The following is a 25,493-nucleotide window of genomic DNA, read 5'->3' on the forward strand; positions in this document are numbered from 1 at the left end:
AGTCTCAGTTCGCGATTCTAAAAAATGTCTTGGCAGTCAATCAGGTCAGTTCACTACCTCCAGACTGACAGTTTGAACCGCAAAGATGAACTGACAACTGACTGATTGACTGATAGCAACTCTGCAGGGAACAAATCTTAGTGTCGCACGATTGGTGTGGGCATACAAGGTGGAACCAGAAGTGGACGAGCATACGGGGGAAGAAGTGCCTGTTGACATCTTCAACTACTCGTAAGTTATGCTTATAGATAGACCAATCGAAGGTTGCTGATCGTTGATAGGAGTGGGTCCAACTGGAAACCCCAGCCGTTCCGAGTCAAGTTTACACCGAGACACGAAGAGATCAAGCAAACCATTCTTCGGGAGGGCAAGCAAGCACTGAACGACTTGGCCAAGTATGAACGCGAGACTAAGTACACCTTCAGCACCTTTTATCAGTAGTGTTGAGCTGGGTTGCAATGATTTGATTATACTACAAGCAGTACCTATATACTAAAATGGCGACATGCGATGCGCAAGGGTCACAGCCAAATCATGCGGGATCTCCCTCAAGATCCCTAATCCGCTAGGTTGATCACTGCTTGATACGGTAAGGCGCCGAGCATCTCCATACATCTCCGCATAACACCCCTGCCAGTGCGGAGTAGACATGAACTTCTCCTCATTGCCCCACGACGCCAGCTCATATGGCTTGCAGAAGCTACTAGGACGGCCTGGCCTGGTCATCTCCTGCTGCCTAAGGCTACAGATATTTCTTCTTATCAATAGGTAGCCATCACTTACTGTATGGACTGCAATGGCAAAACTCCAGGAGACAACCTTGTGGGCTAATCGAAAATGCTTGATCATATGCTCGGCTGTCGCGATAGCCAGTATGCAGTATGGAATCGATACTGCTGCAGTCGGTGGCCTTCAAGCTATGCCTGGATTCTTGATGGTGTTTGGATACGAGGAACCGGCGAGCCCACTGGGCTATGGCATCGACGCAGGTATAATCAATCTGCTACGTGGACTTGACTGACGCGCTGAACAGTCGACGGTACAGCAACTCATGACCTCTTTGTTAAACCTCGGGTCGTGCTTATCTGCCATCGCCGCCGGTGTCTTTGGTACATACTTCGGTCGGAAGAAAGCACTATGGCTTGCATGCATAATTTGTTTAGGAGCAGTATCGCTACAAATTGGATCGACGTCTAACACAGGCCTTTACGTCGGTCGTCTGTTCTTAGGCTTTTCCAATGGCTTCTTCGTCGTATTTTCGACAGTTTATTGTAGCGAAGCAGCGCCTGCGCACCTGAGGGAGCATGTCTCTTGTAATCACCTTCTTGCGCTGAATCACTGACAATAAGCAGAATCATGGTTGGCCTATTTTCGTTCTATGTGAACCTCGGAAGCATTATCGGCTCGGTAATCGACAACTACACTTCACGCTATCTTTCCAAACTCTCGTATCAGATTCCTCTCGCCTGCATGTTCATTGTTCCAGTCCTGCTCGGCACAGCACTTTTCTTCGTCCCCGAGAGCCCTCGATGGCTTTTGCACCACGACCAGCACGACGCAGCGCGCAGATCCTTGGAGCGCCTTCGTTTCGACCATGGGGACGAGTTAGAACTAGAATGGGCCGAGATGATCCGTGGCGTAGCTGAAGAGCGTAGACTGAGCCAGAGTTCGGGATTTCTGGATCTCTTCCGTGGAAATGACTTAAGACGTACATTGCTTTGTTGGGGTACGATCGCAAGCCAGTCAGCCAGTGGGGTTTGGTTCTTCATTGGGTACCAAACGTACTTCTTTACCATCGCTGGTATCACAAAAGCGTTCGAATACAGCATCATGAACTCTTGCATTGGGTTCATTGGTGTACATCTAGGTCTCTTCTCCATGAACAAACTGTTCGGTAGGAGAACGATCATGATCACCGGAGCCATAATGTGCGGTTTATGTGAGCTCGCTTGTGGGATTGCGAGTAGTGCGAAGCCAAATTCAACGGAAACTGGGAATGTGTTGGTAGCTTTTACGGCGCTGTTCATGTTCTGTTATAATGCTGGAGTGGGTGTTGCCACAAGTCCTCTAGCAACCGAGCTTGTTAGTTCGCGCCTGCGCGCTTGGACTGTAGGAAGTGCGAACGCATTGGGGTACTTTCTTGCTTGGCTGGTTGGCTTCTGCTCACCCTACTTCATCAACCCCCAAGATCTTGACTGGGTCAGTACAACCACTCCTTACGGTATGTAGTGTCAGTGTTAACGTGTTTGCAGGGCCCGCAGTATACCTATATCTGGGCAGCTTCGAACTTTCTATGCGTGATATGGTTCTACTTCTTTCTCCCTGAGACGAAAACGCGATCGTTGGAAGAGCTCGATGAGATCTTTGAAGCGGGCGTCGCAGCACGGAAATTCAAACAATATGAGTGCAGGATTAAAGAGGATGCTAAGCAAGATGTTTATGGACAAGAAAAGTCTGAGGTGGTAAATCAAGCGGTATGAAGCACCGCCTCAGTAGCCCGAACGAAGGTGAATGTTGCGGTGTGCGCATCACATAGGGGGATCTCACTTCGAGATGATGTGGTGGTAGATACATGGATCTAATATGGCTTGCCAGTATCCCCCATATAGAATATTGACTAAAGGATAGCAAGAATGCTTAGTGTTGCAGCTAGAGCTAAGACCACTATACGAAGCTGATACTCTCCCAAGTTGCCTGCGGCCGTGCCTTGTTCGGTTAGCGCCTTGATAGAGTATTTCAGTGGGCAGAGTGAACAAGCACACACCTTCTTCAGGAGTTTCGGTCGTTTCAGCTCCACCTCCTGACCCAGTCGTGGAAGCCGACACTTCTTCGGTAGACTGGGACATTCCCTCGGAAGTAGATGTTGTCGGCGTTACCCCAGTAACCGTTGAGGATACGGTTACTGTCGCGTCTTCCCCTACGATTTGACAAGGTCCACTAAGAAAAGGGTATGATGGATCGGTCATGTCGTTGATACAGTCGAAGAAGTCTCCCCCGTCATTAACCTCGCACCATTGAGTGCAATTGTCTTGGAGGCGCACCTCGGCGCCGCTGTCACAGCAGGATGTGATGTTGACCTCGCTGGGAGGGACGTTGACTTGGCAAATTTGACCTACAAGTCCCGTCACATTGATCCCGTTAGGTGCAATGTTTGGTGAGCAAGCAGTAGGAGTGGGCTGAGTTTCGCCAGATGTGATAGAGCTGAGAGAAGCAGACATGATTGTGGCGGCTTTCTTGAGTCTAAGAGCTTAGAATGAAAGAATAAGTTTCGATGAAAGCAGCGTATACTCACGTTCCGCCCAATTCATGCTACTGCCTAAGTATAGCAGCGCTGCGGCATTGCGACGTCATTTTGCTGACTGTGAGCCGTCGGACCCGGATGTTATGAAACCGAAGTCATAAGAGGATCTAGTGAATGTAACATTCGCCTTTGTTGTCTCAGTACATCGCGATGCTTAGGTTGCCCAGACGTATGCCAAGGGCGGGGACGGCACGCGCGGCACTTCAGTGCCGCCTCCAGGTACACATCTTCGCTTCCAATTATCCAGCATCCTTGACATCACGTTACGCCCCGTTTTACGAACCTATGAACGATATTGACACTTCGAAATCAAATGAATGCAAACCCTTCAGGGCTCCACGTATTGAACGGACAGTTACAGCCGGAGTGTTATGGAATAGTGCATGACCACTATAATGCTCAGCACTAGGCTAACTAGACGCGTCGTTCGCATTCGACTTCCATGGTGAGTTGCTCTTGTTTGAGTTCTTCGTGTGGAGGTTTCAATCAAGAGAAAGCTTATTGATGCTCTCCACGAAACATCTACAAGTTGTTGCCATTAGAAGTTAGCGGGACCCAAGATGTGCAGTCGAGGTTTGCCTTGAAAGCCCCATCGGCGTGTGTAATTGGCAAGCGCTTACAATGCCTGAAAGACTCTTTCGTTTATGGATGAGTAGTATACCACCCAGCATAGCCTCCTTCACGGGTAACGGATGTTCTAACATGTCCCCAAGGAAGTATATTCTCGATCGTGCTGCCAAAAACAGAAGAAGATGTAGAATATCTATGTCATCGCGCGTGAGAGCGGCAAACAACCAACACCATCTGCCTCTTGGTACCAGTAGATGAGTACAAATCTGCGCCGAGGAACGGCTCAATGTAACGCTCAACGCTCCCTCGAAGACTGTCAGCATAAACGCCCTCTTGATGCAAGCTGAATACGAATATCACCAAACGAGAGAGAACCAGAGGGTCCCAAACGCCTATAAGAACAGCTATCATTCGGTAGGAAAGGTATTCTCGACACCCATTGTCTTCTCAATATCATCTCGAGAGCAGCCAGTTTCCGAGTTTCTTGTTTAAAACATCTTCTTCTATCACCATCAACATGTTTCGGCCTCTTGGAGCCATGCTTTGGATCGGCGCTGTCTCCGGCATGCCCACCAGTCCGAATCTACTGTCAGCACGTCAGGACGAGACAGCCTTGTGGACATGCAGGGAAAATACCTGCACTGACTGTCCTTTTTACTTCAGCGCTGGAACGGTGAGCGACCTCAGGCCCTCGTTGGCACGAAGCGACTGACCGAGTACTAGGGATGGCCAGATTGCCCATACTACACTGGTGACCAACTCACGGAGAGCGGCTTCCCACCCCAAGAGAATGGTCAAATTCGAATCTATATCGATGTCCCTCCGCAGGAGGACGATTGTAGAACTCTTATTCGCACGCCCGTCAGACCAAACGACGTCAATTGTGGCGGCAACATCATCATCGCTGAGGGAGCAACATGTGCTGCGATCACCATCGATAATACCTTCATTGCGTCTCGGTGCTGCGGCCTCGAAGAATGCACCGACGCTGGCGCACCAGGCAAGCGTGATACGAGCAGAGTCGGCGCCAGTTCCTCTGGCATCCTTATGCTTCATGATCTCGATGGTAATGTTATTGAGCCGAAGACGGCTGCACTCTTGCAGCATGCAGATGATGAGCCGTCTCTTCCCGTCCAGGTCCGCAGCGCCGAAACACAACCTACCAAGTTTCTCACGAAACGGGACTGCGACGGCTTTCAAGCCACCAGAGGGCCGTTTCAGAGCGGTGGAACAAACTACGTCATCTCTGATGTAGTCACTTGTACGCCGACCGAATCATGCCAGGCAACTCTAGGCGAGGAAGTGACTGAAGAAACGACCTTTAGCACTGAAGTCTCTGTCAGCGATCCTTTGGGTATTGTTTCCGCTAGTGTTGGTTTTGAATTCTCGGAATCTGTAACCCAGAGCTTTGAGGGTTCGTATACGTTTGGACCAGGCGAGAGAGGCTATGTTGTCTTCATTCCATGGATCACGTAAGTTTCTCTATCGCATACAATGCTGTACACACGTCGCTAATATGATCACGAAGGTGTGTCGAGGGGTATTTCACAGGCGACTGTAGCGATGAGGGTGTTCAGACAACCATTTGTGGCGGTGAGAGTTCTGGCGGTGCTATCAAAGGTGAACAGCGTCCTGTCATCATCCGCGGCTGAGTGTTTCAACACGTTAGGTAAACGAAGAGGGAAAGGTTATAAGGACACTCATTTAAACGTCTTATAGTTGTCAAAGTGGGTCAGACGAACAATGTACCATACTTACTCCTTTGTTCAACCAAAATCGCATACCTGCAATGGGATTTGAATCGTGTATAGAAGGGAGAATGCGAGATTACCGTTGTACTGGTTGGTACGCACATGAGCTGGTAGTGTAGGTCAACTCCTACTTTTCCAGGGTGCAATGCTTGGACCTTGAACAATATCGCAGGTCTTGAGAAGCGTGCTATTGGGGAAGACATCGTTAACAATGCGGCATATCACCGAAGCTAACAACAAACCGCATTACTACCATGATCTGCGTCGGCAACTCGGGCGGTATCGTTGGTTCTTTGAACTTTATAGAAAAGGAGTCGCTATAATGCGAAACTAGATTCGACAGCTCACCATCGTTCGCTGTGGCGGGTATGGTGTGCGCTTTGACGTTGGGGCTTTTGTTCTCAAGGACTAACAAGAAGAATCTCGGGAGACGGAGCACGAACGGCGAGCCATCTACACGGAGGCTCAGTTGGAGAAGATGGGAGACCGAAGTTCACTGTTCAAGTACAATATTTACGCGTGGCAAGACATGGAGTTTGTTGAGACTGATTCGCTCGTTACATGTATCATCAACGAAGAGGCTGCTAGAGTCCCATAGCTGATATCGGAACTACAACTAGATAACTTACAAAGACTTTGTTCTGCTCATATGATGTTATCTTCCAACCGCCATTGCACTACATCGCGTAGTCTCCAAAGCGGCTGAAGCAGCAGCTCGACCACGACTCCTTCTGCGACAAGCTCTTCGCACTGATTGAATGTCAAACTCGCGCTATTTCTATAGCCATGTTTCTCTAGTATGTCCAAGATACGTTCCAAAGTATTTTCCGACCGTGTCAGGATAGCATCTGCATCGGCTCGAAGCGAGCCATTATCCACTTCGGGATCGTAGCCACCCCAAGCCTGCATTTCTTTAATCTCCGCGCCTTCTGCGCTAGATCGTTTCCATGTCTTTCCGTCGATGGTATCGTAACCTAGCAGTTTCGTACTGCGACCAGCGACGAATGATCTGAAGTCTTTATCCCAGTGCTTACTAGCCGAGATCATAAGGACTGTGACCGTGGCTGTAATGCCGTAAGTGTCAATCTGATTGCGTGTATGCCCGGCTGCACTTATCAGGATACCAGTATCCCCACCGAGCCGGTACCCTGAGAGATAATAGTCGCCATATTTCTTGCAAAGAGCTTCATAGCCTCCACCGTATTTAATCTCTATGATCGCCTCTTTGTTCAAGCGAGGCTGCCTCTGAAATTCAATAGTTCCGGCACGACAACTTGAGTTCAAGGATATCTTTTCAGACTGTTTCCCGTGTTAGAATTGAGGACGCGATAATCATTTAGAATACGTTGAGACCCCAGCTTACATCTCGATTCTCCTCAATGTTCTGATCAAATTCGCCTTTCACACTTGCAGCGGCAAGGAACGGAAGACCAACGCCCACGCCGAAACCTAGCGTGAGATGATCTTTCGTTTCGCGTTCCCTTCTTGTTGAAACCTTCTTGAAGGTCGATGTAGTGCCATACTCAAAGTGCAGCTCTTTGGGGATCATGTGCAGATCGGATAGCACGAACGGTGTCTCATCGGACCAAGGATTCTTTGTGGACTGCCGGCTTGAATGAAAGGTAGTCCCCAGTCGAATAGGTGTGTGGCCCCATGGTAAAGTGAGTGGTAGTTTTCGTTGGGTTTGTAGCATGATCTCATTGTCATCCGGGCCGTCAGGGCGCGCCGAATAGTCAGCCTCTATCTCTGATGCCATAATGGCGGATTGAATGGATGCTGTTGTATGCAGAATTGATCGAATATTTTTCGCTGTCAACAAGTCGAGAATGATTGTCTACAATGGAGACTAGGTATGCAGTGAGACAGGAGTCACCCATGGTAGGTGGAGCAATTTATTGGGAGAATTAGAGGCGTTGCAGTGTCTCGACGAATCGCCTGTACATCACAAACGGAGGTTTCGAAAGTTGTGTGCAACTGTTCAGCTTCAAAGCCACGGGTCGTGCTAGTGCACACTAGCTCAGGACGTACAGCCACCTGCGGGCTAACCCGAACGCCACGCGGTCTAGACAGCGAACCACGAGGCCACCGGGCTTTGCCGAGGGGCCCCAGATTTTCGTGATTCGCTACAATTATCTCACTATTCACGCTTTGCCTCTTCGAACCTTCCTCAGCTAACCACCAAACCTTTTTCGATACATTAGATCTCAGTCTGATCCAGCCACGAATGGAATTAGGAAACCCTTTATGCGGGGTCGCAACCCAATGCGGATTGACAGCTCGGACGGTCCGTTCAGAGGCTCTCTTTCAGGAAGATCGCTTGACAGCATTGTCGCTTGTCAAAGCTCAGGAAGGCCTAGAACAGGCTCTGAGGTTGTTCTAAGCTTCAGCTTCAGCCAGGGGTCCTCTTTCGGAGATAGTCAAACTACGGCTGAGCTTGATCGAGCATAGCTCCTACGCCTGGCGGTCAAATGGTGAATCTATGGTAGCTGAGATGGTGAGTCTGTAACTCGAATGGGCGTAACAGACCGAGGCTTACAGTCGAATGTCGTCTATATGATGACCCTATCTCCCTCTCTTCATTTTCTGCATCAACCTTTATGAGTCTTTGTTTCCAGGACCATCTATTTAGTTTAAAAATTTGAGACACTCAACACTTCTCCATCGCAGAATAGAATCTCATTGCTCGGCAAGATGTCGCTTCTCCTCGCTCCTTACAACCATGCTATGCGACTGGGCCAAGGGTATAAATCGCTGCCAGTTTAGAAGACATATTGACGCTGACAAACGAGTTCAGGTTCAATTCCTATACACAGCAAATTTGCATCGACGATGCTGTCGTTATCGACGAGCAGAGGCCTGAGAACGTCGTCACTAATGATGGCACAACCATGCGGATCATGGCTCAGAAGAATGCATTGCCGAGTGCCTGGACGAGACAAAAGGAAGTCATTGTCGGAAAGCCGGCCACCGCAATTCTTGTCGCCAACGCCAAGAAGGCAAAAGACGAAGTTAAGATCATCGAAGAAGAACTTGCTGATGAAGCTGCTGCGGCAGGTACGTCATCTTGTCATGACATTGAGTTGCAGATGCTCAATTATCCACCGACTTCGAGCGCAGCAGGGTTCTGACATTGTGCACAGAAATACTGAACGAGAAGCCGGACGTAGAAGACAAGAAGTCATCGGTCGAGCCAGAGGAGCAAGCGAGACCTGAAGACCAGCCCGAACTTGCCAAAGAGGCCAACAGTGCCAACTCTGACGAGCCCAAACCAGCAAAAGCCAAGAAAGAGAAAGTCGATGCCGGGAGACTCAAGGAGAAGGTGGTGAAAGAAGACACACTCTCAGATGAATCGGCTTCTGCCGACTTAGAAGTGGTCGATGCGGATGAGGCGCTTGAAGCAGGTGCTGCCGTCGCAGAAGAAGGCAAGGTGAACACCCCACAACCCTCTTCTGCTAGACCTACATCGAAGAAGGAGGAGCAGAAGGCTCCGGCTGCAAAAGTCACATCTACATCTAGCAATTCTGCAGAAGCTTCGGGAGGCAGGGCCTCGTCAACCGTACCTATACCTAAGATCGCAGAGGACAGGCCAGCCAAGCAGAGTTCTGCGGAGAAGTCGAAGGACCTGGAGAAAGATGGTGATGGGTTCGATCGAGAGGCTATCATGGCCAATCTTCAACAGAATGGCGCGAAGAACGACAAGGTAGACCGTGATGCCATAGCAGCCAATCTCCGATCAAACGCCGAGAAGCCTATCTCTCGCAAACCTACACAAAGAGGTACATCAGCTGACCGAGCACGTCAAATCTCAGCAAAATCATCTACTGGCCCTCCTGATCGTGCTGCAATCAGAGCGGCTCTCACCGGAAAGGGGGCGCCCGACCCATCCATAACGGCAAAGGAAGAGGCCGAAAAAGCTCGTCAGCAGGCGGAGGAGGCAGAGATCCTTGCCGAAAACCGTCGTTACCAAAAAGAGCTGATGCAGCAACAGCGCAAAGAAGAGGCGGACCGACGCCTAGAAGATCTCAAGGAACAGCAAGCAATCCGGTCAGAGAAGCGAGCATGGGACGCTCAGAGACGTCAAAAGGCTCGTCAAGCTATTTCGAAGGCAGCAGAAGTGAAGGCGATGAGCCAGGAAGAGATGAACAAGATTCTGGCTCAGAACCAGTTCGTTGAACGCTTTAGCGGTATGGCCGAGAACTCCCAGAAGTACGACTTCGACCCAACAGCTCCTCGAGGACCCAGCCAGAGCGTTACCTACACATCTCGATTTGTTGATCGCCTTAGCGATGTAACCGAAGACATGAGCGTGTCGGCTTCGCTATCGATCAAAGCTGGAAAGGTCGGAGGATCTGGTAAAGGTAGCTTCGTGGACTCTGACAAGTTCAAGGAGAGCGATCTCAACTTTTACATCTCCGTCAAAGTGGTCAACCAGACTATCAACTTCAAGGACCCGCTCGTCTACAATCCCTTGCGCTCCGTCAACAAGGACAACTTCCGCGAGATCTATGGCGACTCCTTCATATCAGGGTTTGTTGAGGGGGGCGAATTCAATGCGCTTGTGAGTATGAAGATCCTCAACAAGGCCAAGAAGTCGGATATCCAAGCCCAAGCCAAGGTCGCTCTGACAGTTGGTCCAGTCGATGTCTCGGGAGAAGCGAGTCTTGGGATCGCTCGAAGCAACATCGAGACTAACACGGAGACTACCATCATGGTAAATTGGTCAGGAGGTGGCCACATCAAGCCAATGGAGCAGCAATGGGACATCCAGAGTCTGATGGCAGCGGCAGCGCGTTTTCCAGATCTCGTAGCTGATTGTCCTCAGCGAACATATGCGATTTTAACGAAATACGACTCATTGAGAAGCTTCGTTGCTGAAAAGCCCGCGTCTTACACTGCGCTGCAGTATGAAAACGCCCAAGTATACACAAGCACCTTGTTAGATTCCTTCGTCAGCTACAAGTCACTATACAAACGCCTCGGTGAACAGATCTTCGGGGTACAGGGCAAGCTGCTGGAAATCACACCCTGGAGCGACGAGGAGCAGAAGAAGGTTTCATCTTATTCGACTGCCGTGATCAAGATGGGCAACAAGAACAAGGACACCGGATTATACCCTTTCCAAGAGTCCGAGTCCAACTTCGAGGCTTCTATCAAGGGCCTTAGCGACGCTAGAACCGCCGTGCGCCGCCAGATGGCTCGCATCGTAAACGAGGTCGATCTGATGGAAAGAGACCCGAAGCTGGCGACAGACGAAGACCACGTTGAGCCATATCAAAATCCCGTCGCCTTTGAGGCCCGACTTCCCAAGATCGATGTGCCTGAGAAATTGCGTATCAAGGGCAGCCCCCTGTCTGGCAAGGTCATCGAGACGAAACAATTGACTGAAGCTGAGGAACAGGCGCTCGCTAAAGAGGAGGAGGCTTTCCTCAAATCTGATCCTGCAGGAGATAGATCTTTTGTCGGACAGGGCTTTGACAACCTCGACTTCGTGAAGTCGGATTGGGCAGTGAGTGCGATTCGCACCGAGATGGCTAACGGCGCTCTTGTGTACTTGGCAGTCAAATATGCCAACGGACTGCTCGTCGAGAAAGGCAAGGTAAGTTTTTCGTGTCTGCCCTTTGCGATGTATCGGACATAGCTAAAACTTAGCAGTCAGCGGACAAGGCACGAATAAAGATATTCGGGGACTTCAGCAGTGGTGAGCGCATCACCTCTGCATCCATCGAGCATGGTGCGCCTCAAGTCGCGTCTTCTATCGCGTCTGGTACAGGCAAAGGTACAAATGAAGAGGAAACTCCAACAAGGCTGGTACTCGGACTTCGCCTCTTCACCAATCGTGGCCGTCATCTGATCGCACGCGCTCTTCACTCACAACTTGGAGAAAAGAGCGGTGTTGTTGTCCGGGACGGCGTCACCTTCGAGGACGTCAAGATACAGTACATCGATCTGCCTTTCAGCTCAGGTACTCTCCAAGGTTTCTTCGGTCGAACTGATGACCAGAATGGGAAGATATACCAGCTGGGCATCATCTGGTGTCGCCTCGCCGAGACGAAGGCTTCGGACGCTGAGGTTGCTTTTACGGATTCTGGAGATGTAGTCGACAGCGAAGATCTCGCGTCACTTCAGAAGGACCAGACAGAGGGTAGCAAAACTCTTGCAGCATTGAGACAGAAACTTGACGCCACTGAAAAGGTATGAGTCTTTTTACACTAGACCATGATATTCGAGACGCTGACCTGATGATAGCAACTTGCCGTCGACCGAGAGCGTGCGGATAATCGAATTGCAGAGATGGAGAAAGAAAAGAGCCAACGCATCTGGGGAGCACAGCACGGCCAGTACATTGCAGAGAACAACGGCTGGACTCCTGGCCAGAACAAGTTTATGCGATGCTCGACCACATTCCGTCAATCTTACCCGGAAACACCAAAATTGCTGTTTGGCTTGAGCCGTGTTGATGCTGAAGGTAGCCTGTCGCGTTCTCTGTCTCTGTCACAGCCGGAGGTCAATGCCAGCGGCTTCAGCGTCCAAGCTGCATCATTTGACAATTGTTACGGATACTCACTTGGATGTAGCTGGTTGACGCTACCCAATGACCTCCATCTGGAGACTGGCATGATCTGCTGCTCCGGCGACCGCAAGGCATATGTGCAACAGGTGTTCTTCAGCCAGAGCTTCGCGTCGCCGCCCAAGATTGCTGTCTGGTTCCAAGAATTCAACTATCCCAACGGCGGCTTCCTATCCCTCAAATGTAGAGCTGCGGAAATTACTCCTCACTCATTCAACCTCTACATCGAATCGTGGGCAGACAGATACTTTAGGCAGGCACGAGTGCAGTACCTCGCTTACCCAAGTGAAGAAGACGGAAAGCGAGTTAAGGCAGGTAGGACTACAGTAACCCGCGGGCAGGGACCCAACGGCAGTCGGAACCAAGCGCCCTTCTACGGTCAACCTTTCAAGAACCAGCCTGCGACATTCGTCGCAATTTCCGAGATGGACTTCAACAGCTCGCGCAACTTGCGGCTCGCTTGTAATGCTAATGCTCCGAACAACAGAGAGCTTGTATGGGACTTGGGTACTTGGAGTGATTCCGACATGGACCACGCCGAGTGTCAATGGATTGCGATTGAGTGAGGTTGGTTGTTTCCTGCTGTTCTCAAACATGCACTTTAGCCACAAATTTGTTATTTCCCATCTATACCATACTTATCTCTTCATTATGTACCACATCGAATCCCACACTCTGGATCGCTCATTTACTTGTGGAAATACATGCCATGCCGTAGCGCATTGTTGATGACGACCACCTATGCTACCTCTCTTTTTCAAGAGATCAAACTAGGGGTAGTGCGAGACGTAGCAACGTGCGCAAGTTCCAGAATCTTTCCATCTCGAGGAAAGTCTATCATAGCTGGAGAAGCTCTGTTAGCGGTTGCAGTCGTCTCGTTTCCGATCGTGAGACTCTAACGCGGACTGCCGGATTGTAAAAACACCTTAATGAACACTGCTAAGCAGTAAAATTATGCAACGACGGTAGAGAGAGGTAGCACTGTTGCCAAAGGGATAAACAGCCTTTGGGGTAAATTTTACCGAATTCCCACAATTTTATGCTGAGTGTAGCTCGAGCTACATAGCTCATAACTTGACGGAGCTACAACTCATAGCAAGATTATGATGTGATGTGTTCTCTTCGTCTTCCACATACGACCATAGGGCACTGAAAATTAGTTCACCCTCGCGATCCGTCAAAACTCGCGGTGCCGTGTTGAGGTCGATTAACTGAGTTTCGTCCTCGGTTACCCGTTTCAGGAATCGCGTACCCTAACACCGCCACACCAAAATAACACTCGCGTCCGCAAAATCCTTCGGCCAAGAAAGTATTCGTGAAAAAGCTTAACGCATAGGCCTATAGAGTAATCTAGTAAGTTTCCTTGTAATAAGTGCTTGTGTGTGGCTCTACAGCCTCAATCTTGTGTAGCCTGTTTTGGTGATGCGCGTGCCTTGACTGACGGCGTGCATGGTGTGCACGTATACGGTAACCGTACGACAGCTTACGCTGTCTACACTAAACGTAATTTAGGTAACTACACTATAAAACAGGAAGGACGGATAGGAGCTCTTCCGTGCCATTCTGATTATAGTTAAGACTCCCGGTTACTTAAGTAGAGTACGCACTGCAGATAGGCGCATGAATCCCGACGGAGGCGGGATGTGCTGGTTTGATGAACGCGACATTTGCATCATAGGTGTAAACCGTAAGGTTTGTCATGGGCACAAGAAATTTGGGGAGAAGGAAGACAGCGTTGCATGGTACGAGCCGTAGCATCAGCGACGGCTCGCTATCGCCGGCGTGGACAACCCGAGAATGCTGCTGATGAGCGACGCTCAGGAAGCCATGGGACCATGGAACGGCTCGAAAGTTACATGAATGTTTGCTAGTCCAAGTCAGGAAATGCTTCCAAGACTAGATAAAACCCGATTGTTTGGGTCTTTTCCCATCAGCATCAGTACTTGTTCAAAATTCCAAGCATGCACCTACGCCTTGCAAAGCCCTCAGATGAACCGGTCATCGTCGACATCTGCGCTCGTGCGTTCCTGGAAGAAGACCTCTTTGGTCGAGTAATTCACCCCTACCGAGCACAGTATTCTAATGACGTACAAATCTTTTGGCACGATTGGGTGCGCAATGATTGGGCCAATCCACGAAACAAGATCATCGTTGCCGTCACGACCGCCGAGGGTAGTGAGCATGAGAAGATTATCGGCGCAGCAATCTGGCAACGCCAAGGCGACGACCCAGAGGATGTGAAGGATCCAACTTGCATCGGCTCGAATGCCGCTTACCCTGCCGGGCGGCGTGCTAGCCTCCCCGAGGGCTTTGGCCGGCCCGTCCCCTGTACCACCAACCTGTATCCACCCATCACGTCCTCTGAGTGGTTTCGTCTTGCAGCTGGCTTCTCAAATCTTTCCCGTGCTATTGAGCCAGGTGCATTTGCGCCATCTTTCCCATCCTTCTTAGTGTTATGGAAGCAATTTCCTGACTTCTCGGTTGTCGTGTCGCTTGGTCGAAGCTTAACATTCGCAATCATTCCTTTTAACTCGCACACTCATTCCTGTTAACTTACACTCTTCATATTCGTTTTTCTATTATGTCAGACCTAAAGAATGAAGCTGCTGCCGTAGCCCAGCCTCTTGACAGCGAGTTACAACAGGATGGCATAGTTTCAGAAAAGAAAGGGACCGCTGGCGACCAAAAGGACATGTATCGTATGGGAAAGCAGCAGGAGCTGCGACGAAACTTTCGTTTTGTGTCGATCTTTGGATACAGCATGGTTTTGATGGCGACGTGGGAAACCATACTGACGTGAGTACGTATGAGCATTTGATCTGCGCTGTCTGACATCCAGCAGAACTCTGATCATCCCATTAACGAATGGTGGCACCGGTGGCGCTATCGTCATGTTCCTCGTCACAGCGGTGGGCATGGGCTTTGTCATCGTCTCGATGGCTGAGATGGCTTCAATGTGCGTGGCGGCCCGTTGCTGGGGTTCCTTCGAGACGAGACAATTGCTAACTAGAACGAAGGGCTCCTACTTCCGGAGGACAGTATCATTGGGTGTCTGAGTTTGCGCCGAAGAAACACCAGAAGTTCTTAAGTTATCTTGTGTTCGTTGCCCTGAGCACATCCACGAGCCTTATTTCTGATCACATAGTAGCGGCTGGTTGTGCGTGCTAGGTTGGCAGACCGGAATTGCATCTATCGCCTTCCTTGCTGGCGGTCAGGTCCAAGGACTTGTCATCCTCAACAACCCAAACTACGTCCCCGAACGATGGCACGGTACCCTCCTGGTTATTGCCGTAGCAACGTTCTCGATCCTGTTTAACACGCTGTTAGCTCGTAAGCTACCACTAGTCGAAGGCATTGTCCTAGTCCTGCACATCTTTGGATTTTTTGCCATCTTCATCACAATGTGGGTTCTGGGGCCGCGTAGTCCATCCAAACAGGTTTTCGGTGGATTTCAAGATAACGCAGGATGGGGCAGCATAGGTCTGTCTGTGCTGGTGGGACAGCTCTCGCCTATCTTCTCTCTCTTAGGTGCGGATGCTGCGACCCATATGTCTGAAGAACTAAAGGACGCCTCACACACACTTCCCCGCGCCATGATCTGGACAGCGGTAGTTAACAGCAGCTTGGGTTTCCTCATGCTGGTAACCTTCTGTTTCTGCCTCGGCGACGTGGAAAGCGCCATCCTATCGCCGACAGGGCAGCCCCACATTCAGATCATGTACAACGCCACGCAGTCCATCCCAGGGGCTACAGCTCTAGCATCAATTACGACTATCATGGCAGTGTTTGGATGTGTCAACAATGTGGCAACATGCTCGCGCCAGCTCTTCGCCTTTGCTCGCGACCACGGCGTCCCTTTCAGTGCCTTTCTGTCCCGAGTTCGACCAGGCTGGGACATCCCTCTCAACAGCGTTCTTGTGTCTTTTAGTATTGCCGTTGGACTCTCTCTTATCAACATCGGCAGCACCGTAGCGTTCAACTCCGTTGCGTCGCTAGGCACATGTGCTCTCCTCTCGTCCTACATCGTCAGCATCTCATGCATGTTTATCAACAGGTGGAACAAAGAACCTCTCCTTCCCTGCAAGTTCTCGCTCGGTCGCGCTGGTATCTGGGTCAATGGTGTGTCCGTCATCTACTTATGTGTAGCGTTGGTATTCGCCTTCTTCCCTACATTTCCGCACCCAACACCTGACCTAATGAACTGGAATATTCTGATATACGGCGTTGTTGTGGTTTTTTCGCTGGTCTACTTCTTTCTCAAGGGGCGCAAGGTGTATGTTGGGCCTGTAGAGTATCTTAACAAAGATCTTTGAGCGGGAGTTGAGATTACAGGACTAAAGAGCAACAACAGAGCTTAACAGAAATGTACTAGTATTGTTTCAGGTAACATTTCTTCCATGTGCGGCGTATCTATCAAGTCGCGATTGATGTCTCAATACTCTCTAGTTGACTGACCAAAACTGTGGTAGTCAAAAACCAGGCAACAGATATTCCGCTCTTGCACAATAACATCACCTCAGTGACGATGCAAGGGGTCTGCATGATTATGATTTGCCTAATCCCTCCCAGAAATTCAACAATCCTTCGCGCGTATCACGTTGGTTCTTTGTGATCATCAACGTCCCCTGCCCGTAAGCGAGAAATGCCCCTCAGCGAGATGAATCTAATCTCGACCTAAACCAGTCCCCACCACATTCACTTGTGAACTAGCAGCGTATGCACTCTTGTTCTTTAGATCTTTCTCTATCGCCCTGCATCTTGTAATAATCAAAGTAGGGTAGTTGTGGTCGCAACAATAGCTATGTTGCGCGCTGCGCTGTGAAGATCGTCCGAAGATGATCTAGGGTTGGTTCTCGGGGAATGAGTGGGCGACGATGGACGAGAGGGTTGTACTAGCACGATTGGTAGATCAATGTAATAACACGAGGGTTTGAGAATCAAGTAGTAATCCTTAGATTGACGTAAGATCGAAGTTGAACACAACGAGCTGTAAGAGCTCTTTGCCTAATCCTATATATTGAGGGTGATAGTTGCGAAAGTCGCGCGCAGAACTATCGCTAATTCTTGGCGTAACTACCAGTCACGTGGCCTACCATACAGTCTAGGGAGAACCATCTGTGGATGGCAACACCAGCCACGTGAAGAGAGGGATGGCAGAGACAGAAATGGACGGTACTCTTGTATATAGACCTTACGATGCACTCTCATAGTTCATCGTGTTCAACTTTGCAAACATCCTTGTGTAGCAATCTAATGATTACTACTTGTTTCTCAACCACCGTGTTGTTACATCGATCTACCAATCGTGCTAACACACCAACCAATCCGTTCACTCGAACTCACTCATACCCTGAGAACCAACCCTAAACCATCTAAGGACGATCTTCACATCTCGTTGCTGTGTCTGCTGCTATTACTGCTATCCTATCTATCTTAGATGTTGGGGATGTTTGTGATGGTTTGCTATCCCTTCATGCACAACTATTCTGGACAGCTAGCCTTAGCGGGATATCAATCACGTGATTGGAGCACCCTGCGCTGATCATTATCCTTTGCTTCGTGCGACGGTTGGCCTTTAACCTCGCATCCTTTGCTGAAGGGATTCATCCTGTGTGTGTTCGTAACAGAGTGATACACATTGTATTAGGTTGATGTATGTCATCTCTCCTATTCCCCCGCCTTCTTAACGCGTCCTTTCTCTCGCAGATTGTAGTTGCAGGGGCTAGGTCTTGTTCAAGAGCCTCTGTAGCGCTTACGCGCCAGTGTATGGCACCTAGGCGGAGCAAACCACTAACACCAGATTGTGTGCTAATAGCCTGTATACAGAAAAGAGGGTTACTGAATACAGGAAAAGTAAGGGACTTTGTGACAGTAGCATGAGTGAAAGCTAGGCTTCCCATCCGCTCAGCCATATACAAGCAGTGTACCGGCGGATTAGTAGTTAGGTGGGTGACCACGAGCGAATCCCCGCTGTTGTATGTTTTGGTCTTTTTTGTGCAACCTATCGACGGGGATTTTTTTGCCCATGTCCAACATGTCCAAGTCGTAGTAGGAGAGAGGTCACCCGCAGATGATCAGCAATGAATTTTCGTTTGTGATGGTATCTAGCTTCAGGAACCGAGCTAAGCTCGTTGCCGCTTGCTCCTACGTGTCGTCGTCTCTTGCTTTACTTGGACAACAGAGGGCGCTTCCTCAGGCTCCTGCTTTATGCGCTTTCGCTTCGTGGTCTCCTTTTTGACCGTTTGTTGTATGGTGGTATCCTCTTCCTCCTTCTTTATTGTTACCTCCTCTTCCTTGACCTCAACTTTTGCAACAACCCTGTCAGAGAATGCCTTTAGGTCCGCCGTGAACAAGACAGAATGCGCCCATCCTGCTTCCTTTCCCCACAGCTTTCGGAACAGGTTCCCAATCGCAGCGTATGTAGCAGCAGTTAGGCTACTGTGCTTGCCCTTGCCGAACCTGTAGTCGCGTTGGGCTATCTGCCAGACATGTGTGTCGACAGGTACAGACTCGGACCAGCCGAGCCCAAAGAGACACACACAGTCTGCGACCTTTGGGCCCACACCGTGCAGGGCAAGAAGCTCTTCATGTGCTTGTCGATATCCCTCACGACCACCCTCAAGCATGTCTCCAGCCAGCTTCTCTTCTACTCCAAATTGTGGACACTCGGGGTTACTCAGACTGTCCAACCATTTCAGGCCCTTATCTTCTGATACCATTCGTGCAGTCTTCGCAATGTACTTGGCACGGTAACCAAACCCAAGCTTCATGAGATGTGCTTCGACGTTGGGGCCTGAGAGGGCGTCGGGCGTGGGGAAATCGTGGTAGGGTACGTCATCGATGCTTCCTATAAGCGGACCGTAGTGCAAGCAAAGATTATGCACCATGCCAGATATGCGACTGATGTTGTTGTTGCTACTGCATATGAAACCGATCAGAGCCTCCCAGGCATCCTGCCGCAATATTCTTATACCAGTGAATTTGGGAGCGCGCTTCTTGAAGTTGGCATCAGACGCCGCCCATTGCTCGTACAACTGGCCCAAGTCGGGCGCGAGGTTGAAATAGTGTTTGACGAGAGCAAGAGTGTCGTCTTCCTCGGGCGCAACCGAGGGCGCATTGGATGGGGGCGGAGTAGGAAGGGCGGTGGTAATAGGTGGGTAGGTTGCGCGGTAGTGGAGGTAGTCGGCATCTTGGCGGAGGGAAAGTATGCGACCGTGAAGGGCCATTGACCAGACATCATCGGCGGACTTGCGCCATCTGATGGCACGTTAGAAGCTGTTGCGACTCGAGTACAAGGGGCAACATGGGAGGTACCTGAACGATTGCCCACATCGCAGGGTGGTGTTGATGCAGAGTTCCGTGAGGCTTGTAGGCAGCTTGTGCCATTCAGCTGCGCGCAAAGCCATGGTCAACAATAGTAGGAGAAGGGTGCATGCTAAAGCCCATGCGAGCAGGAGTGAATATACCATGGCCCGGCCTAGGTGACAGGGGTGATCACGCCAAGGACACGCTAAGGCAGCCCCGACTTTCTCTCACACGTTTTCCGCGACGGCAACTGCAATCACCGCAGAAGCATCGCGTCCCAAAGTTTGGACAATTGCACGTGGTAGATTCATCAGTCGTTTCTTGATCCACATCTGCTAATTGCAGCTCGTCTCGCCATCTCACCTCCAGCAGCAGCAGAATCTTACGCGGCTGAACACTACGACCAGCGCGAGAGCTTCTAGCACCCACAACCGCCCACTATGAACGGCGATAGCTATTCCAGAGGTAAGCGACGTCTATCAGTACATGTACTGACTAGTGTACAGCTCCCAGAATCAAGACTAACATAAGCAGACGGTGGCCGACAGAGCGGATCGCGGAATTACGTGAGTGCACACACCCGTCGCGACATGACTGGGCACATGCTGACAAGACAGTCCTCGAGAGATGACCATCGCGATCGCGGCGACCGAAGCGACCGCGGCGACCGTGGCGGCGACAGGCGGCGACGTCGTTCACGCTCTCCCCGCCACGGCGGAGGCTCCCGCCGTGACTACGAGGTAGACACGTATTCTTCTAGCCGCGACTACCGTGAGCGCGAACGCGAGGACACATACGCACGTCGAGAACGCCGCGATGACCGGGGCGAGCGAGGCGAGCGGGGAGGAGACCGAGGTGGCTGGGGCGACTCGTACTCGAGACGCGACCGACCTCGAGGAGACCGCGACCGCGACGATGACCGTGGCCACCGAAGAGAACGTGGAGACCGCAATGAGAGAGGCGGCGACCGATTTGGCGGCGAAGACCGCAGAGGTGGACGAGGAGGACGCGATGGAGGCTTCGGTGGCGGACGTGATAGGGCGCGTCAGGCAAAGGAAGACTCTCCGCCCTTCAACAAGCCGCGCGAGGCTACACCGGATCTTGCCAGCTTCACAAACATCCAGAAGCGCCAGCGTCGCATGACCCAATGGGACATCAAGCCTGCAGGCTACGAAAACATCACGGCAGAGCAGGCTAAGCTGTCGGGCATGTTTCCATTGCCCGGTGCCCCCCGCGCTGCGCCCATGGACCCGTCTAAGCTGGCTGCCTTCATCTCGCCCTCTTCCGGAACTGCCACAGCTGCCGCTCTCGCAACATCAGCCGCCAAGCAATCGAAGCGCCTCTATGTCCACAATCTGCCCTCGGGCTGCACTTCTCAGGAGATTATGGAGTTCTTCAACAACCAGCTCAACGGTCTCAACGTCGTGTCCGGAAACGACCCGTGCCTGTCAGCCCACATTGCTACTAGCAAGGAGTACGCTGCGCTAGAGTTCAAGGCACCCGAAGATGCGACCCTTGCTTTGGCTATGAACGGAATCTCTATGCGCGACGACGGAGGAGCTCCCGACAGGTCGGGTCTGTCCATCCGCCGCCCCAAGGATTACATTACTCCCTCTGCCGATGAGAACGCATACCCACCTGGCGACGAGATTTCCTCTGTTGTCAAGGATAGCCCTAACAAGCTGAGCATCGTCAACATTCCTACGTACATTGAAGAGGAGCAGATTCGAGAACTCGTAGAGACTATGGGCAAGCTGAAGGCTTTCACCCTCGTCAAGGACACCGGCACCGACCAGCACCGCGTAAGTATACTCTTCTAACCAAGCACGACTCGTAAGCTAACAGATCTTAGGGTATCGCATTCTGTGAGTACGCGGACAACGGAGTCATCGATGCCGTCATCGAAGGTCTAAACGACATCCCGCTTGGTGATGGCAACCTCAAGGTTTCACGTGCCACTGTCGGACTTCAGCAAACGACTGGTCTCGATGGTGGTGTTGGTGCCATTTCCATGTTGGCAGGAGCCAGCGCGGCCGAGAACCACGAGCACAGCCGTGTCATTTGCTTGATGAACATGGTTACCTCGGACGAGCTTCTGAACGACGAGGAATACGAAGGTAAGCTTGAAAAGAACCCAGAAAGCATCGCACGATACTAACAACATCTAGAAATCAAGGAAGACATCGAAGAGGAGTGCGGCAAGTACGGACCCATCGTTGAGACCAAGATTCCCCGTCCCGCCGGTGCCCGCGTCAACCTCGGTGTTGGCAAGATTTACATCAAATACAAGGATACAGAGTCTGCGCAAAAGGCTATCAAGGCACTTGCTGGTCGCCAGTTCTCGCGGAGAACCGTTGTTGCGACCGAGTTCTCCGAGGAAGGCTTCGACGTCGATGCCTGGTAGATTTAGGGTTGTTCGAGTTGCGCGTTCGATTTCTTTAGCTTGTGCAGTTGCACGCCATTATCGTTGCGTTGGGGGATACCAAAATCGGAGAGTGAAGCTGAGCATTTGTACACTAATTTGGTTCTAGGGGAAGTTCGCATGATTATGAGCGAGTTGGCGCAGGCATTTGCTCGTGTCTTGAATACCTGGGCTGAAGTGCTGCATGCGCTTCATGTAGCTTGCCTAGATATCGTGCCGTATTGTTATTACAGTCGATGAACTTGACTGCCCTGTAGTCTTACATGAGTGTGAATTTGTGACATGGATGTTGAGATCAAGTGCTGATGCTTGCGTGCATAAACGGAACGTCCCGTGCTTACACTGCACAACATGCGCTTGGGATACAGCTGGGAAGTCCATGCCAAGGTTCGGCTACCTACAAACACTGGGCTCGTGGAGTCACAAGGACAAGACATATGGGCAAGATGTGGCCAGCGCAATCTAGCTACTACATGGTGTAGGCACCAAGTGAAGATACGGATTGAGAGCTAAATCCGTGTAACTCCGCAGTAGCTAAACGATAGCTTCCGTCAGTTAGCCGGCACTAATGACGATCAGGAAATCGTTCAGAAGTGCAGAAAGGTTCGTCCGGCCCTGTAACGGTATGATCAGGCGTGCAGCCTCGATGGAGCTGACTGGGAAGGTCTAGAAGTAAGTGACATCATAGACCTTCCAAAGGCATCTTCGCGTTGCGGGACGGGGAGATTGAAACCCAGACCCCGCGGTCTGTTAAAGCACGCTCGGCCCTTGTTAAGCGCGACCACATTGATACAAGGAAGTTAAAAGCGGAGGAGCGCTCTCAACGTCAACGGGCTTCCCTCTCGTCCGCTCCGACATCACTCACAAATACTACAAGACAATCACCATGGCAGGCATCGTCCGTTTCCTCAATTCCCAGCTTTTCGTCACACCTGTAAAGCCCAGCGGTGATCTTACTGGAAAGACTGTTATCGTCACGGGCTCCAACGTCGGTCTTGGAAAAGAGGCCGCGCGTCACTTCACTCAGCTCAATGCTTCGACTGTGATTCTTGCCGTGCGCTCCATCGAGAAGGGTGAAGCGGCGCGTAAGGATATTGAATCGACAACAGGCCGCAACGATGTAGTCAGAGTCATGCAACTGGACATGTCGTCCTACCAATCAGTTCTCGATTTCGCCGAAAAAGCTAGCAAAGAGTTGGAACGAGTGGATATTGCAGTTTTGAACGCCGGCGTGAACCGCGGCGTCTGGGAGGTCTTCGAACAAGACGAATCAACCATCACCGTGAACGTGGTGTCTACATTCCTGCTGGCTTTCGCTTTATTACCTAAGCTCAAGGAAACGGCGAACAAGTTCAACGTTAGACCCACACTTACCATTGTCAGCTCCGAGGTGCATGAGTGGACACCGTTCGATGAGAGGAATGCACCCGAGGGTAAACTCTTCGAGAGACTGAATGAGAAGGTTGTCGATGGAAAGGAAGTTGGACTCGGCAATCGATACCAGGTCAGCAAGCTCATGGAAGTACTATTCGTCCGCGCATTCTGCGAGCGATACCCGGAATCGAATATTCCAGTGACGGTGAATCTCGTTAACCCTGGCTTCTGCCACTCGTGAGTCATCTCTTTTTCTCACATTCGTCATCCATACTAATTGAGCAAACAGCGAATTTGGTCGGGAAGGTCCAGGGTTTCTCGCCGTCATGCGCTTTTTCCTCGCACGTACGACGGAAGTGGGATCAAGAACTCTTGTGCACGCCGGTACTTCAGGCGTCGAGACCCATGGAAAGTATCTCAGCGACTGCGAGATTACTGAACCGAGCGCTTTCGTGCGAAGCGATGACGGAAAGAAGGGTCAAGAGAAGGTTTGGAAAGAGTTGGTGGAGAAACTTGAGGGTATCAAGACTGGAATCACAAAGAGCTTCTAACGAGGTGATGTAAACTCAGAATCGTAATTAAACGAAACATCCTGTGGAAGAACCATTGACATGATAATCAAAGTAGTATAGTAATTGCCTTCCACTAACTTTCTGTCCATGTGACCAAATTCCGCAGTTGTCACATCTCCAACGTAAGAAAAACTTTCGTATATCTCACTAGATCCTCTGTTCATACGAAAGGGTTTCCAAATGTTGAGAGAACAGTGTCGTCGTCATACAACCTCTCTCTTCGCTACTACTACTCACAAGTCTATCTCCGTCGCAGGTCTAGCGATATTGGCTCGCCAATGGTGCGCATTCGTTGGATTTTTCTGGTAGATGTTGACTTCGAAGAATTTGTTGTGAGTCGCACACTTGAAGTTCTTGAACCTTCATCACTGTAAGCAACAACGCCTTCTCACATCATTGTTTCTCTTTGTATGCTTACGTGTTCAGCTTCTCGAAGTTCGCATCGATGAGCCATTGCTCAGTCACCTCGACGAAAACCCCATCGGAGCCGGTGACGAAGTATCGCTTGCTATCAAGTGGACCGTAGTTCGTTTGCTTAACAACCTGAATTGCGAACGTAATGTCGGCTGAAGACGGCACTGTGTCAGGTGAGACTGCGTTGCTCTCTTTAGGATAGTTGGCCCAAGCCATAAAAGTCTGGAACTTGGATTCGTAGGACAGGATACGATTCTTGTACCCCTGAGTATTGGAACAACAGAAGATGGGAGACATGACTAGTGATGGAAGCGATGGTAGAAGTTTCGGTGAAAGCGTGTTTGTAGCTGAGGAATGAAATCTACAGAGGATGTGATACTTTTATATTCGCCAAAACATTTTGACCGGTCAATAGAAGATATTTATGCACACTTGAGGCCTACCGATGCTTTGACTTCATCTTGCATGGCCTAGCCGTGTTGGATCTGAAAACGACTTTCAATGGAGCGATATGAAATCATGTGGCTATCTACTGCAACATACGCCCTCCAGTCATTAGGCAATCAGATGAGCGTACTCGGTCTCTAGTTCTGAACATGTGCGTGGTCTTAATGATCACTCTGTGACGAAGAATACTTGGGAGTCAAAAGTATGTTTACTAGTTTACTAGCGAAAGCCCTAGGGTTAATTACACTGTCATTCAAGTGGCGAAGATCAACATGAACATCAAAGCATCATAAGTCGCATCAAGCTTCTACATTGTCTTTAGATAACTGCTACTTTAATCGCCCGTGACCAGGGTGCTGAGATTTGATATGCCGATTCAGATTGTCCTTGCGCGGCATACTCTTTGCGCACCACTCAACCGGACACACGAACGGCGAGGAACTAGTGTCTAGACCAAGCTTTTTTCGATGCGCTTTGGTCTGCTTGTGTCGTTCTAGATCCTTTCTAGCATCCTTGCTGTCTTGAAAATATGCATCGCAAGGTTCGCATTTGTAGGTATCGTGTGTCCGCAAGTGCAATCTACTGAGACTTAACATTGTGAATAGATTGCTCAACACTGTACAAACCTTAGTTTGGAGAGCTGTTGGAATGTCTTTCCGCAGACCTGGCATATATGGTTCTGAAAGATAGCAGCAGGCTGCTGAGGTTGTAGTGATGCTGACGATGTTGGTTCGTAGTCATTATATAGGGCTGCAAAAGAATGTTGTGA

The 25,493-nt window shown here is 50.3% G+C and overlaps 10 protein-coding genes across 10 annotated transcripts; 7 read left to right on the plus strand and 3 right to left on the minus strand.

Annotated features, from left to right (window-relative positions):
• Nucleotides 1-127: 127 nt before the first annotated feature.
• On the plus strand, nt 128-441 carry J4E82_003761 (uncharacterized protein; the record flags this gene model as incomplete). Its single annotated transcript, XM_051730045.1, has 2 exons — nt 128-231; nt 282-441. Coding segments are annotated over 2 exons (264 nt in total), but the record flags the coding sequence as incomplete, so codon positions are not given.
• A 433-nt stretch (nt 442-874) lies between these two features.
• J4E82_003762 (uncharacterized protein) lies at nt 875-2,480 on the plus strand (the record flags this gene model as incomplete). Its single annotated transcript, XM_051730046.1, has 4 exons — nt 875-985; nt 1,034-1,302; nt 1,353-2,199; nt 2,253-2,480. The coding sequence occupies 4 exons, from the start codon at nt 875-877 to the stop codon at nt 2,478-2,480; spliced, it is 1,455 nt and encodes a 484-aa protein (XP_051590014.1).
• A 1,908-nt stretch (nt 2,481-4,388) lies between these two features.
• J4E82_003763 (uncharacterized protein) lies at nt 4,389-5,523 on the plus strand (the record flags this gene model as incomplete). The annotated part of the gene is made up of 3 exons (XM_051730047.1): nt 4,389-4,544; nt 4,595-5,343; nt 5,400-5,523. 3 exons carry the CDS (start codon nt 4,389-4,391, stop codon nt 5,521-5,523), a joined length of 1,029 nt encoding a protein of 342 aa, XP_051590015.1.
• A 744-nt stretch (nt 5,524-6,267) lies between these two features.
• On the minus strand, nt 6,268-7,378 carry J4E82_003764 (uncharacterized protein; the record flags this gene model as incomplete). The annotated part of the gene is made up of 2 exons (XM_051730048.1): nt 6,268-6,921; nt 6,986-7,378. The coding sequence occupies 2 exons, from the start codon at nt 7,376-7,378 to the stop codon at nt 6,268-6,270; spliced, it is 1,047 nt and encodes a 348-aa protein (XP_051590016.1).
• Nucleotides 7,379-8,313: 935 nt separating this feature from the next.
• On the plus strand, nt 8,314-12,756 carry J4E82_003765 (uncharacterized protein; the record flags this gene model as incomplete). Its single annotated transcript, XM_051730049.1, has 5 exons — nt 8,314-8,363; nt 8,417-8,676; nt 8,763-11,218; nt 11,275-11,814; nt 11,869-12,756. 5 exons carry the CDS (start codon nt 8,314-8,316, stop codon nt 12,754-12,756), a joined length of 4,194 nt encoding a protein of 1,397 aa, XP_051590017.1.
• A 2,015-nt stretch (nt 12,757-14,771) lies between these two features.
• On the plus strand, nt 14,772-16,503 carry J4E82_003766 (uncharacterized protein; the record flags this gene model as incomplete). The annotated part of the gene is made up of 4 exons (XM_051730050.1): nt 14,772-14,986; nt 15,033-15,146; nt 15,208-15,288; nt 15,339-16,503. The coding sequence occupies 4 exons, from the start codon at nt 14,772-14,774 to the stop codon at nt 16,501-16,503; spliced, it is 1,575 nt and encodes a 524-aa protein (XP_051590018.1).
• Nucleotides 16,504-18,312: 1,809 nt separating this feature from the next.
• J4E82_003767 (uncharacterized protein) lies at nt 18,313-19,596 on the minus strand (the record flags this gene model as incomplete). Its single annotated transcript, XM_051730051.1, has 2 exons — nt 18,313-19,447; nt 19,505-19,596. 2 exons carry the CDS (start codon nt 19,594-19,596, stop codon nt 18,313-18,315), a joined length of 1,227 nt encoding a protein of 408 aa, XP_051590019.1.
• A 339-nt stretch (nt 19,597-19,935) lies between these two features.
• J4E82_003768 (uncharacterized protein) lies at nt 19,936-21,899 on the plus strand (the record flags this gene model as incomplete). Its single annotated transcript, XM_051730052.1, has 5 exons — nt 19,936-19,960; nt 20,030-20,061; nt 20,113-21,297; nt 21,348-21,612; nt 21,664-21,899. The coding sequence occupies 5 exons, from the start codon at nt 19,936-19,938 to the stop codon at nt 21,897-21,899; spliced, it is 1,743 nt and encodes a 580-aa protein (XP_051590020.1).
• Nucleotides 21,900-22,803: 904 nt separating this feature from the next.
• On the plus strand, nt 22,804-23,842 carry J4E82_003769 (uncharacterized protein; the record flags this gene model as incomplete). The annotated part of the gene is made up of 2 exons (XM_051730053.1): nt 22,804-23,528; nt 23,581-23,842. The coding sequence occupies 2 exons, from the start codon at nt 22,804-22,806 to the stop codon at nt 23,840-23,842; spliced, it is 987 nt and encodes a 328-aa protein (XP_051590021.1).
• Nucleotides 23,843-24,096: 254 nt separating this feature from the next.
• On the minus strand, nt 24,097-24,574 carry J4E82_003770 (uncharacterized protein; the record flags this gene model as incomplete). The annotated part of the gene is made up of 2 exons (XM_051730054.1): nt 24,097-24,223; nt 24,282-24,574. The coding sequence occupies 2 exons, from the start codon at nt 24,572-24,574 to the stop codon at nt 24,097-24,099; spliced, it is 420 nt and encodes a 139-aa protein (XP_051590022.1).
• Nucleotides 24,575-25,493: the final 919 nt, after the last annotated feature.

Source organism: Alternaria postmessia, assembly GCF_024291825.1.
Source record: "Alternaria postmessia strain BMP 2775 chromosome Unknown scaffold_17, whole genome shotgun sequence".
NCBI classification, from domain to species: Eukaryota; Fungi; Ascomycota; class Dothideomycetes; order Pleosporales; family Pleosporaceae; genus Alternaria; species Alternaria postmessia.